The 12,860-nt window shown below is 34.4% G+C and overlaps 1 protein-coding gene across 25 annotated transcripts in view; it reads right to left on the minus strand.

Annotated features, from left to right (window-relative positions):
- The window catches only part of LOC128234931 (rho guanine nucleotide exchange factor 12-like), a 103,615-nt gene that overhangs the window by 25,897 nt on the left and 64,858 nt on the right, over positions 1 to 12,860 (minus strand). For 13 of the 25 annotated variants that reach the window (XM_052949571.1, XM_052949568.1, XM_052949576.1 and 10 more), the window contains 7 exons: positions 12,591 to 12,713; positions 11,193 to 11,234; positions 8,109 to 8,204; positions 6,819 to 6,903; positions 6,386 to 6,430; positions 5,032 to 5,064; positions 3,618 to 3,686 (listed from right to left, as the gene is read on the minus strand). In XM_052949571.1, coding sequence (XP_052805531.1) covers positions 3,618 to 3,686; positions 5,032 to 5,064; positions 6,386 to 6,430; positions 6,819 to 6,903; positions 8,109 to 8,204; positions 11,193 to 11,234; positions 12,591 to 12,713 — 493 coding nt within the window. The remainder of the gene's footprint in view (positions 1 to 3,617; positions 3,687 to 5,031; positions 5,065 to 6,385; positions 6,431 to 6,818; positions 6,904 to 8,108; positions 8,205 to 11,192; positions 11,235 to 12,590; positions 12,714 to 12,860) is intronic. The other 12 variants (XM_052949557.1, XM_052949558.1, XM_052949565.1 and 9 more) reach the window with 7 other exon arrangements.

Below are 12,860 nucleotides of genomic sequence, written 5' to 3' on the forward strand. Positions count from 1 at the left end.
AACTGATCATAAAATTAATGTATTTAAGTTTATTACAACAATGTTTATCAAGTAACGCAACATTCATTGCAAATGAAATTTAAAAAAAAATCACTTTAATTAGTTAAGACTATTTTTGACTTCAACTTGATAATTGATGATGGTAACTTGTATTACTGTATGGAAATCCCTCTTGAGTTTGCAAGCCTACAGTCAGGAAATATACACTTGGGACATATGGTGAGATGCAGCGCTTTGACGTATCAGAGAAGTATACTCAGCAACAAAGAAGCAGCAGATACGGACAACAGAAAGAATAGACCACCATGGCACAGAATATTTCAAAGAAAAGATATAGCCACAGAATTATCCAAATTCAACTATTCTTGAAAAAAAAAGTACTAACTGGATGCATGAGGTCAAAAACTGGTCTACAGTAATTGCATTTATATTGATTATCCCTAAAATGTACATGACTTTAACTATTAGGCGAACACATGTTTTTCTCTTTCCATAACAGCAAAACTATTATTCTGGACATTAACTACTGTACATGAAATCAAGAAAAAATCCATCCTAAAATATCCCAAACAGCAAAACTAATATTCTGGACATTAACTACTGTACACAAAATCAAGAAAAAATCCATCCTAAAATATCCCAAACAGCAAAACTATTATTCTGGACATTAACTTCTGTACACGAAATCAAGAAAAAATCCATCCTAATATATCCAAAACAGCAAAACTATTATTCTGGACATTAACTACTGTACATGAAATCAAGAAAAAATCCATCCTAAAATATCCCAAACAGCAAAACTATTATTCTGGACATTAACTACTGTACACGAAATCAAGAAAAAATCCATCCTAATATATCCAAAACAGCAAAACTATTATTCTGGACATTAACTACTGTACACAAAATCAAGAAAAAATCCATCCTAAAATATCCCAAACAGCAAAACTATTATTCTGGACATTAACTACTGTACACGAAATCAAGAAAAAATCCATCCTAATAAATCCAGAACAGCAAAACCCGGATGAGTAATGCTATTAACACTTCAATAAACAGCATAGAACAACAATGAAACTGGAACAATGCAAAATTACAGCATTTGGCCTCTGTGGTAGAAAAAACCTTGTAATAAGTGCATGGTGCTTGTTTGATGTCTTACATTTTGCAGCTTTGTCAGTCATAGAATGCATTCATTAATTGCAGAATAATTGCCGCCCAAGTGCTTCAAGACACTGAGTAGAGGTCTACACACAATTTTATGTTAGTGGCACTTGTACAACACTATTACTATACCAACAAAACCACGTTTAAGATGGTATGGTAGATAAAACCACTGTAACAACTGCATTTTATATGAGAGTTGCACCAATGGAATGCAAGTGATCGTGAAACATAATTTAATTATATGATAATATACTTGCTGTAGCTGGTTTGCGGAAGCTATCTAAGAAGTATTGCACTGCACCATCCACAAACATATTGTAAAAGCAAAATTGTCCTTTAATGTCATGACTAAAATTTCACGAGTGTTGCCTGTCGGGAGTGCCCATTTTTATACCTTCAACATATTGACCCCAAAATTAACATGGGTCAACCACTGACCATGACCAGTGTGCATACCAAGTTTGGAGACTCTGCACCAAATAGATAATAAGATATTGGTCAGAAATGCAAGCACAACACTGACCATGTGAACCACTGTAATACAAACCATTGAACAAAACAATGAAAAAAACAGGAGGCAGCTTACTTGTACATGAATCTTTGGTAATCAATGTCAAAAGAAGAAACAATTTTCAATTTAGAAATAAAAGGGTCCAACAACCATGAAGAACGTGAAAAAAGACAATACTGCATTGTTCTCAATGGATCATTTTGGTAACACCAAAGAGAAGAGTGTACAAGAGAAAGCTGAGAACATGTCGAGGGTACAAGAGAAAGCTGAGAATATGTCGAGAATACAAGAGAAAGCTGAGAATATGTCGAGGGTACATGAGCTGAGAATATGTCGAGAATACAAGAGAAAGCTGAGAATATGTCGAAAGTACAAGAGAAAGCTGAGAATATGTCGAGGGTACAAGAGAGTCGAGGGTACAAGAGAGAGCTGAGAATATGTCGAGGGTACAAGAGAGTCGAGGGTACAAGAGAAAGCTGAGAATATGTCGAAAATACAAGAGAAAGCTGAGAATATGTCGAAAGTACAAGAGAAAGCTGAGAATATGTCAAGGGTACAAGAGAGTCGAGGGTACAAAAGAGAGCTGAGAATATGTCGAGAATACAAGAGAGAGCTGAGAATATGTCAACGGTACAAGAGAGTCGAGGGTACAAGAGAGTCGAGGGTACAAGAGAAAGCTGAGAATATGTCGAGGGTACAAGAGAGTCGAGGGTACAAGAGAAAGCTGTGAATATGTCGAGGGTACAAGAGTCTCGAGGGTACCAGAGAGTCGAGGGTACAAGAGAAAGCTGAGAATATGTCGAGGGTACAAGAGAAAGCTGAGAATATGTCGAGAATACAAGAGAAAGCTGAGAATATGTCGAAAGTACAAGAGAAAGCTGAGAATATGTCGAGGGTACAAGAGAGTCGAGGGTACAAGAGAGAGCTGAGAATATGTGGAGGGTACAAGAGTCTCGAGGGTACAAGAGAGAGCTGAGAATATGTCGAGAATACAAGAGAAAGCTGAGAATATGTCGAAAGTACAAGAGAAAGCTGAGAATATGTCAAGGGTACAAGAGAGTCGAGGGTACAAGAGAGAGCTGAGAATATGTGGAGGGTACAAGAGTCTCGAGGGTACAAGAGAGAGCTGAGAATATGTCGAGGGTACAAGAGAGTCGAGGGTACAAGAGAAAGCTGAGAATATGTCGAGGGTACAAGAGAGTCGAGGGTACAAGAGAGAGCTGAGAATATGTCGAGAATACAAGAGAGAGCTGAGAATATGTGGAGGGTACAAGAGAGAGCTGAGAATATGTGGAGGGTACAAGAGAGAGCTGAGAATATGTCGTGGGTACAAAAGAGTCGAGGGTACAAGAGAGAGCTGAGAATATGTGGAGGGTACAAGAGAGAGCTGAGAATATGTGGAGGGTACAAGAGAGCTGAGAATATGTCGAGGGTACAAGAGAGAGCTGAGAATATGTCGAGGGTACAAGAGAGAGCTCAGAATATGTGGAGGGTACAAGAGAGAGCTGAGAATATGTGGAGGGTACAAGAGAGAGCTGAGAATATGTGGAGGGTACAAGAGAGCGCTGAGAATATGTCGAGAATACAAGAGAAAGCTGAGAGTATTGTCAAGAATACAAGAGAAAGCGCAGAACATGTTGATGGTACAAGAGAGAGCTTAGAATATGTAGAGAACACAGAAAAAGCTGATAATTTGTCAAGTGTACAAGAGAAAGCTGAAAATATGTCGAGGGAACAAGAGAGAACTGCATATTTATGCTCATGGAACACGGCTAAAAGCATCAACACATAAAGGATGAAAACGGGCAAAATTCCATGTAAAAATACAAGAGAGATAAAAGCTCAGCATTGGGGAGAGAGAGAGTAGTAACTGGTAGTTATATGATCTATACTGCAATACAGGATCCAGCAACATTCGAGCAGGAGATTGGTCACCTACTTCATGAGTCTAGTTCCCGCCGGAAGAGACAGCGAGCTGGGGGTGTTCAAGCTGATCCTGCGGTTCTGTCTGGTACACGATAAAGGAGACGATGATTATATTGATTCATATCAGAGTGGACCAGAGTAAAATATGATAACGTCTATCACAGTTTTATTTTTACTTTTTTTGCTAAGGTAGTTCTCATAAGAAAGAATGCATCTTCTGTATCTACATCTGCTCTACATTAAAACAGAACAACTGTGTCAAGTTCAAATACACGTCTGTGCAAAGGTATGTTAGAATTTGTGGGGATATTCACACGCTATATACTATCAGATCTACTGATTTATTGTTAGTTAAATTGAGTCGTGAACAGACCAATATAGTAAAGGACTACAAATCTTTGAGCTGGATGAGAATGAAAATACAAGGTGTACTCAAGTAAGTTTAGGAAGTAAAGTTTTTATTAAATATAGGGTCACCCTCTAAATTACAGGCCAGCCCACTGACTTATGAGACATTTTATTTAATGAACATTTTTACTCTGGATTCCTATCCTGTATGGTTGCCTGGTAGTAAGACAATTGGTACCCATCCACTTAACTAGCTGCTGGGTAAAAACCAGCTATTATATTAGCCTGTAAATTCCCTTGAACACCCAAAACAAGTTTCTTAATCTATGACTACATGGAATTATAAAAATATCGAGCCAATTGTTCAGACCTTTGTTATATTAACAACGCTGCTAATTTTATCATTGTTAACTTTCCAATCTTTACTGCTTTAGTAGTTTAATGGATACAGTATTTCTAGCAAGTTTTGAGACAACTGGTTCAGCTGTATTTGTTTTATTTAAAGATGCACTCTTACTCCCAAATAAGATTTACCACAATAAATACAATTGTTTAAATATACCAAAACAGTTGAATAAATGTCAAAAACAATGATTCTTATGAAGCATACCAAGTTGAATTTGAAAGAAAGGTGCAGAAAACACGGTATTTCTACCTTATGAGATGAAAGTGAATCACAGTAAATATTTTAGCATTCACCAATCATTTAATACTTTTTGCGTTTTCAGCCATTAAATACATGATTTTAATCGTGTTATCAGTAATTAATATTTTCCATAAAACATTTTTTAGTAAGCAGTTAAAGATTTATCACTCAAAATTGATGTTTGTTATACATTATTTTGTTTGTATTTGTTTTGAATAAGAGTGTTACTTTAAATATATTAGTAAATCATCAAATGCTTCACCTTTAACTGTTAACAACGACGTCGTTAATCACGCTGTTACCTTTAACAAAGTTCTGAACAAGCAGCCCGTTATGTGCATGTCACTGAGTGTATGTTCAGCAGTGGGCTCAGGGTACATGCTGGATATATCGGTATTACATGACCGGCTCTACTCTTTATTCTAGAACTCACCTTGGAGACGACATGGCATTTTTTCTATTGTGTCTAGAATGAAACAAACGAAATATATGAAAACAAGGATAGTAATAAAAACCAAAAACTGACTCAAGAAGAGAACAAAAGGTTTTTAATTTCTGGTAATCGTATTCTTTACGGCAAAATTGATTTAAAAAGAACAGTTTTAAAAGAAAGATATTTGACATTGTTCAAATCAGTCGAAGTATTTGATAGAGGTAGAGAGATGATTATTTCTCTGGTTTGGATGCTGAATATGCTGAATATGTTGAATATTTTCACATGATGTGGCCTTTGATACACGTCCAACATGCTCTATTGTCAAGGAAATAAGTCATACATTGAAGATGATTGAATATCTCATTATATGTAGGAGTACTCTAAAAGGCTAGGTTCCATGTACTTCGATCGTACCAGTATGCATTCCTCCATCAGTGATATCGTTACATGAAAACATTTTGAAATGTTAAACAAGAGGATGCCAAGTGATTCAAAGTAATAGATCCCTGACTTCATGCAGGTCATAGCAATAAGGTTTCTTTTTACACATACCAGGCTGAGATCAGTGAGCTTTACACTGCCAATAGCTCGCATGACCACTAGAACATGGCGGTCAACATACACCAGACTCGGTAAGAACTTTTTATACACTAAACAGTGTGTATATTAGCATGTGAAAGTCGCACGTGATGAGTACAGAAAAATACTGACAATATTTTTAAACTTAATGGGATTTACATGGTAGACAAGCACAGTTATTTTCGAATTTGAAGAATTCGCAAAAACTGTGAAAAATACTTTAGTTGGAAGCGATATGATACATCAGTAATTAAGATTCAATGTGTTATACACAATGATATCTGTATAATATAAGTTTTCTTTTTAGCCCAATATTATCCGAAAAAAAAACAAGTTAAGATTATTACATTAAAGCCATGATAAGGAATTGGATGCTGTTTCATCAGGACTCTTAGGGGCAATTTTGTACCTTAGGAAGGAGTTGAAACACTGTGGTGATACCGTTGTAAAACTCTCTATTGAAAAGGTACAAGTTGCTCCTACAATTCTTGATGAAAAACCTCTTTGGACCTGCTTACATCAAGCAATGCTGTAAGTTTTTTTGGAGATATTTTGCTGTTTAAAATAATTCCCAGGTACACAAAACTTTCAAGGATTCTTAAAATAACAGCGCTCAGAAAAACGGATCCCAAGATTGTTCACTGACATAATTTTTGTATTGTTCTTTAAAGCCTTAGCGAGCTACTGATTGAAGTGCCAAGCCTACAGGTAGCTTTCTTATAAAGCATAAATCATTGAAGAAACACAGCAGGGGGATGCAAAAGATACATACCTGGTTGTTGTAAAATCATTCGCTGGGCCTGATTTCTTTATATACCTACTCAAAATACATCAGGCAACCTCGTAAATAAGGTATATATTGAGCTGAGCTCTTATTTAACTACTTTATTTGTATCTCATATATTGAAGATTACTCAACATATCTTTCCATACTACTCAAAACTTTGACAAGTTCATGTAAAACAACATCTCCACAGCACTTATGATTAAACTCATTTTTGACCCCAACTTCCCAAACAATGTATGCCTTTGATGTTATGCCTTCATCTGCAAGCATGACAATTAACAAAGAATTAAAAGATGGAAGTATCATTTATTAACTCTTCAATGGTCAAGTCAAAGTTATGAAAGTATGACCTACCTTGAAATAAAAATCTCCAACATAAAAAGCATAAGTAAAATATTTCCAACTCATATGATCTTACTTTCCAGAGGTTTCCGGGTCCGGACTTCTGTTCTCGAATCTGGTGACCAGCTTGTTCACAGAGTGGCCTTGCTCTTTAAATGCGGCTGAAAAAAACAACAGAAAAATGTCCTTTATATCATTCCCCTATTTAAATCTCTACAATGACCAACATTTTTTATTGTAATTATTATTGTTATTTATTTGTCATTTCATTCCAACTTTTATTCCGTCCATATAATGTATGACTTCATATTCCAACTTTTAAAAATCCCTCCATGTAATGTATGACCTTGCATTCTGACTTAAGAATCCCTCCATATAATATATGACATTGTCTACTGACTGAAACCCCTCCATTTAATGTATGACATTGTATTTTGACTGAAACCCCTCCATTTAATGTATGACATTGTATTCTGACTTTGCAATCTATACATATAATGTATGACACTGTATTATGACCTTGAAATCCATACATAATTATAATGTATGACAATGTTTTCTGACATTGACATCCTTCCATATAATGCCTGACATTGTATTTCGACTGAAATCCCATCATTTAATGTTTGACTTTGTATATATTCAGACTTCGAAATTCAGCAATATAATGTATGATATTGTATTAATGATTCCAATTTTAAAACATAGTTTTCCCACTTTACAATGTATGACAATATATTCTCACCTGGAAATTCCCCTTTCAATGTAAGATATTTTGAAATCCTGTTTTTAAATGTGTGACATTAACACACCGATCACCACCATTGAGTGTTTAATTGACTGTTAATATTGCATCTTATGACATTTCGTCACTTTACCTTTCATAGATGGAAATGGTGTTTATCTATCCATATCACATATTTGTGGTTTAAATCTATGTAGGAAAGCAACATTTCCTATAACTGATATCCCATGTATTTCCATTAACAGTCCATATCACAAAAGTTTCACAACAATCTCAGTGATGTAGAATGGTTTACTAAATTATGCCTTGGAGTAACATGTGCAAAAACAAGTATGTTTATTGTGCAATAATAGGTGAGCCTGAAGCTGCAGAACTAACCTAATTTATTCATTAAATATTTGCTACATTTTTTTTGATACTGCATGACTGTGTTAAACACAGATTCATTTATTATGTGCACAACAAACGGCAAAATGGACCTCTGAGACTTTATAAAGTTTGATTGTTATTTCGAATGAAGTCATGAAGTTTAAGGATGGCCTGACAAGACCGTATGATAAGAATTGAGCCAGCTCGCTTACATGACATGCAACAGGGGAGTGTATTAAAACTGATACATACACAAGTCTTGATCTACAGGCCCCTGCAGTGTGTTTACTAATGGGCCAGGGCTACTCTGGTGACTCAGCTGGTCCATATCGGGCAGCACCTGACTCGCTGAAATGTAAAAAAGAACACAAAGTAAGAACTTGAGAGTAGTTAAAGGACAATCATTTCATTTATGAGGTTATAGACTTTATTAATTTGCTTTAGGAAACTGCATCATTGAAAAATATTGATTATCAAGTATTCCGAATGAAGAGCATAGATAAATGATTACTTCCAATGAAGAAGATCGATAACTGATTATTCCCAATGAAAATTATCGATCAATGATTTTTCCCAATGAAGAATATTGATAAAGGAGAATACCCTATGAAGAGTCTAATAAAGGATTATCCAAATAAAGAGTATCGATGAAGGATTATTCCTGGTGAAGGGTATCGTTTAAGTATTATTCCTAATGAAGAGTATCAATAAAGGATTATTTCAAATAAAGAGTATCAATAAAGGATTATTCCAAATAAAGAGTATCGATAAAGGATTATTTGAAATGAAAAGTATTGATAAACAATTATTCCCAATAAAAGCATCTATAAATGGTTATTTCCAATGAAGGGTATCATAAAAGGATTATTCTTAATGAAAAACATCGATAGAGGAGTATTCCAAATGAAGAGAATTGAGCAAAGATTATTCCCAATGAAGAGTATCCATAAAATATTACTCAAAATAAAGAGTATTGATAAAGTATTATTCCCAATGAAGGGAATCAATCTAGGATTATTCCAAATGAAGAATATCGATAAAGGATTATTCCAAATGAAGAGTATCGATAAAGGTTTATTCCCAATGAAGAGTATCGATAAAATATTACTCAAAATAAAGAGTATTGATAAAGTATTATTCCCAATGAAGAGTATCAATCTAGGATTATTCCAAATGAAGAGTATCGATAAAGGTTTATTCCCAATAAAAAGTATCCATAAAGGATTAATCCCAATGAAAAGTATCAATAAATGATTATTCCCAATGAAGAGTATCGATAAAGGAGAATTCCCAATGAAAATTACAATAAATGATTATTCCCAATGAAGAGTATCCATAAATGATTATTCCCAATGAAGAGTATCAATCTAGGATTATTCCAAATGAAGAGTATCGAAAAAGGATTATTCCAAATTAAGAGTATCCATAAAGGATTATTCCCAATGAAGAGTATCCATAAATGATTATTCCCAATGAAGAGTATCCTTAAATGATTATTCCCAATGAAGAGTATCCATAAAGGATTATTCCCAATGAAGAGTATCCATAAAGGATTATTCCCAATGAAGAGTATCCATAAAGGATTATTCCCAATGAAGAGTATCCATAAAGGATTATTCCAAATGAAGAGTATCGAAAAAGGATTATTCCCAATGAAGAGTATCCATAAAGCATTATTCCCAAGGAAGAATTTTGATCAAGGATGATTCCCAATGAAATTTTAGTGTCATCTTACAAAAGGACAGGGGCTGTATTCAATTAGCAACTCAAATTGAACTTAAATATAAGAAACGACGTATTTTGTTTGGTCTGTATATTTAGCTGACCAATAGGCTGAATGGACTTACTGGTGCATGTCTTAAAATAAGGATAAGATCAGTATTGAATACTGGCTTGGACTTAAAAATGCATTTGGGCTGAACAAAAAACTGTGATGTTGTGGACCATGTGCCTTTCAGCATTGCTGTTGTACAACTACAAGTACATGATCTGTATGGCACCATGCAACAGGGGTCCTAACAGCTAATAATTGTCAATCCTGAAAAACAGCTGGGGGTTTGTTGGAGAATGAGGGATTCATGCCCACGGCAGAGTTATGGGCCTCGAACCCCTTTTGAAATTGTTCCAAAGTCATTATATTCATTCCAAATAATGTTCTACTGTTTTTAATGCAAATATCCAAGCGTAATCAAGCTTTACACAGGTATGATAGTCTGAAGACTAAAATCTCTCATTTCTGCTTTAATTGGATTAATCCTGAACATTAGAACCCCTAATAAGACAAATGTTCAAAGAATAAACTGATACACTTATAAACAAAACTTAGGCAAGAAAGGCATACTTAGGCCATCTAAATAATAGAAGATCAAAATGACAGAATAAATCAGAAGAAATATACTCTAATACTGTTCTAAAAATAAATGTGAAAGATAACTTTTGGAAATTATTATATACACAATACCTTACAAATTAAGGCATGATTAATAAATTATACATCTTAAAAGTTTAAGTTAAATGTTTTATTGCAGCTTGCCATCTGACAAACCAAAATGAGCTGACCAGTCTGAATGCAAGTTAATAATACATGTTATGTATGTTTATGGTTAACTTACTATTTTATTGACTCACTATTAATGCCCTATAATCCTATATTAAAATATGAGCATACCGGACCATACAATATGTGAGTGGATGAAAGCTTATATGTTCAAAAAGCCACATGAAAACACACCACACCCCTTGAGTTGCAATGCATCAGACCAGCTCTGGTCCATATCACTTTACTGACTGTTACTGGCTAACACCATACCACCATTACAAATTACAATTACATATAATATGCCTTAGTTTTCAAGGTATCACATAAATTAGAAGGTGAAAAACTGACATCACAGTTTATATCATAGGGTGATATCATTTGGAAATTACGTCAAGTTCAGGTCAAATAGGTCAGAGGGACTATGAATAGAACATATATAAATTGGAAATGAATTCTACTAACAGACTTTCATATTTCCACAAATAAGTTATTAAAATAACTCCATTTAAAAAAAAATAATCAAAAATGTGTAAATTGTATAATAAAACATGATAATATATGTTTTATGTACATAAATGCTGTATGAAAATTTTTGGCGTTTACTTGCCAAACTCCACAAAAGCTCTGGAGACAAAGCGGTCAGTAAGCAAAAATCCACAAGTATAAGAGGCAACTCTAGAATCAATTACATTACACAGCTCATTGAAAAATAAAGCGACTTGTAAAAGGTTAGTAAAGCAAAGTCATCTATGTATACATTAGGGAAGTTAGCTTCAATACAGTGTTGAATGGTTTACCTGTGGCTATAAAGTCAGAGAATGCCGACTTAATTGCACTGCCTGTTGATAAGAAACTGGTCTATAATTTCCCGTCCAATTCTTTTTTTGCGCATCACATTATTCAAATTTTCAAAAGCATAGTTTTATATGAAGGATGGCAAGCACATTGGTTGGTTCCTGTTAAAAGCTTGTAAGTGTATAAAGTTAATAGGCACCATTATTAGCCCACTGAGAAATCATTTTAGAAATGCACAGGTATTTTTTTTTGTTGAATTGAGATAAACGATCCCTCGCAAAGTTTTTATTCGAAATTATTGTTTTAAAATGATTCCTTTAAATTGGTATCATATTTATGACAGAATTATGCTATGGGTTGCTCCATTTAGAATACGACCCACCCCAGGAAATCACTTTCAAATTGAAGCTTCCCCTTTGGATGTTTTTTTTAACTTGATGTAGCAAAAAACAAACAAACAGGAACCTCCCCTTTTGAATTACTTTATTATACCTTCCTGGGGTGAGTTGTATGTTTGAATGGAACAGTCCTAACATTTAATGCATTTTTTTTGATAATTATGCAAGCAACATAGAACTTTTAAGAAAGAAAAAAACGTGCAACACCTTTTATAATGTTGAATGAGTGCATGGCGTATGAACAAATGCGCCCTTCACATGTGCAACATGAACACTTACAAATATGAAAAAAAAATTCAACATCAGACTTGGGTAATTTATCCAGATTATTCAGTATTGGTAGTCTATGATGATGCCATATCATGGTTTTTTGTTCATACTTTAAAGGGGCTTTACTCTGTATGATGAAATAGCGAATAAAAGGAAGAAAATTGTCGATAACTGACATAAGCTTGGTATCGATGTGTACAATGCATTGAAACTTACTAACTGAAGTACCACATAGATTATAAATTTTTTCGCAGTTTTCTCGTATTTTCCATTAAAAAAAGATTTCTAGGTATGTCTACCTAGTAGAATTCATTCCTAATGCGTGATTGGCTAATTGATGTTAACATGTGATATTATCAAGTTAAGTATATAACTTAAATGGGGTAAGCCTTCGTAGCACAGTGGATACAACACTGGACTGCAATATTGGTGACACCGTTTTGAACCTGGTCTCCCAGTCGATTTTTATTTTACATTTTGGTATATTTTTTTACAATTATGATATCAAAGAGTAAAACATTTCATTAGGTAATTGTCCTGAGATTAGTTACAGAAAAAAACTTTTTTTAGTGCCAATCTGGTGTACAGTCCCTTTAAAGGGGCATGTAAAAGTATCAAAACATATTTTTTTCAGCTATAAAATAAACATAGACTACCAATACTTTTTGCCACTTATTACAACGGGTTACATACAACCAATAGCTGTGGTCATGTGATAAAGGACATTATTACCTGGGGTGGGTGGAAGTTTCTTGTTGAAGGGATTAACCATGGATGAGCGATTCTTCTTGTCTTTTTTGCTACATGATTCACTCAGATCCTCCACGCATGTCTTGTGAACACATTGGTCGCACGCTGAAATGTACATAGATATAAGTCATTTCCATTCCATCAAGTTGATGGGAAATGATAAATGTGAACATATTCCTGTGTCCTGCTTATGAAAACACAAACATTCCAACAGTCTAAACCACATCTTATACGCTTATGCTGCAATTCTAA

This window comes from Mya arenaria, chromosome 5, assembly GCF_026914265.1.
Source record: "Mya arenaria isolate MELC-2E11 chromosome 5, ASM2691426v1".
Taxonomy (NCBI): Eukaryota; Metazoa; Mollusca; class Bivalvia; order Myida; family Myidae; genus Mya; species Mya arenaria.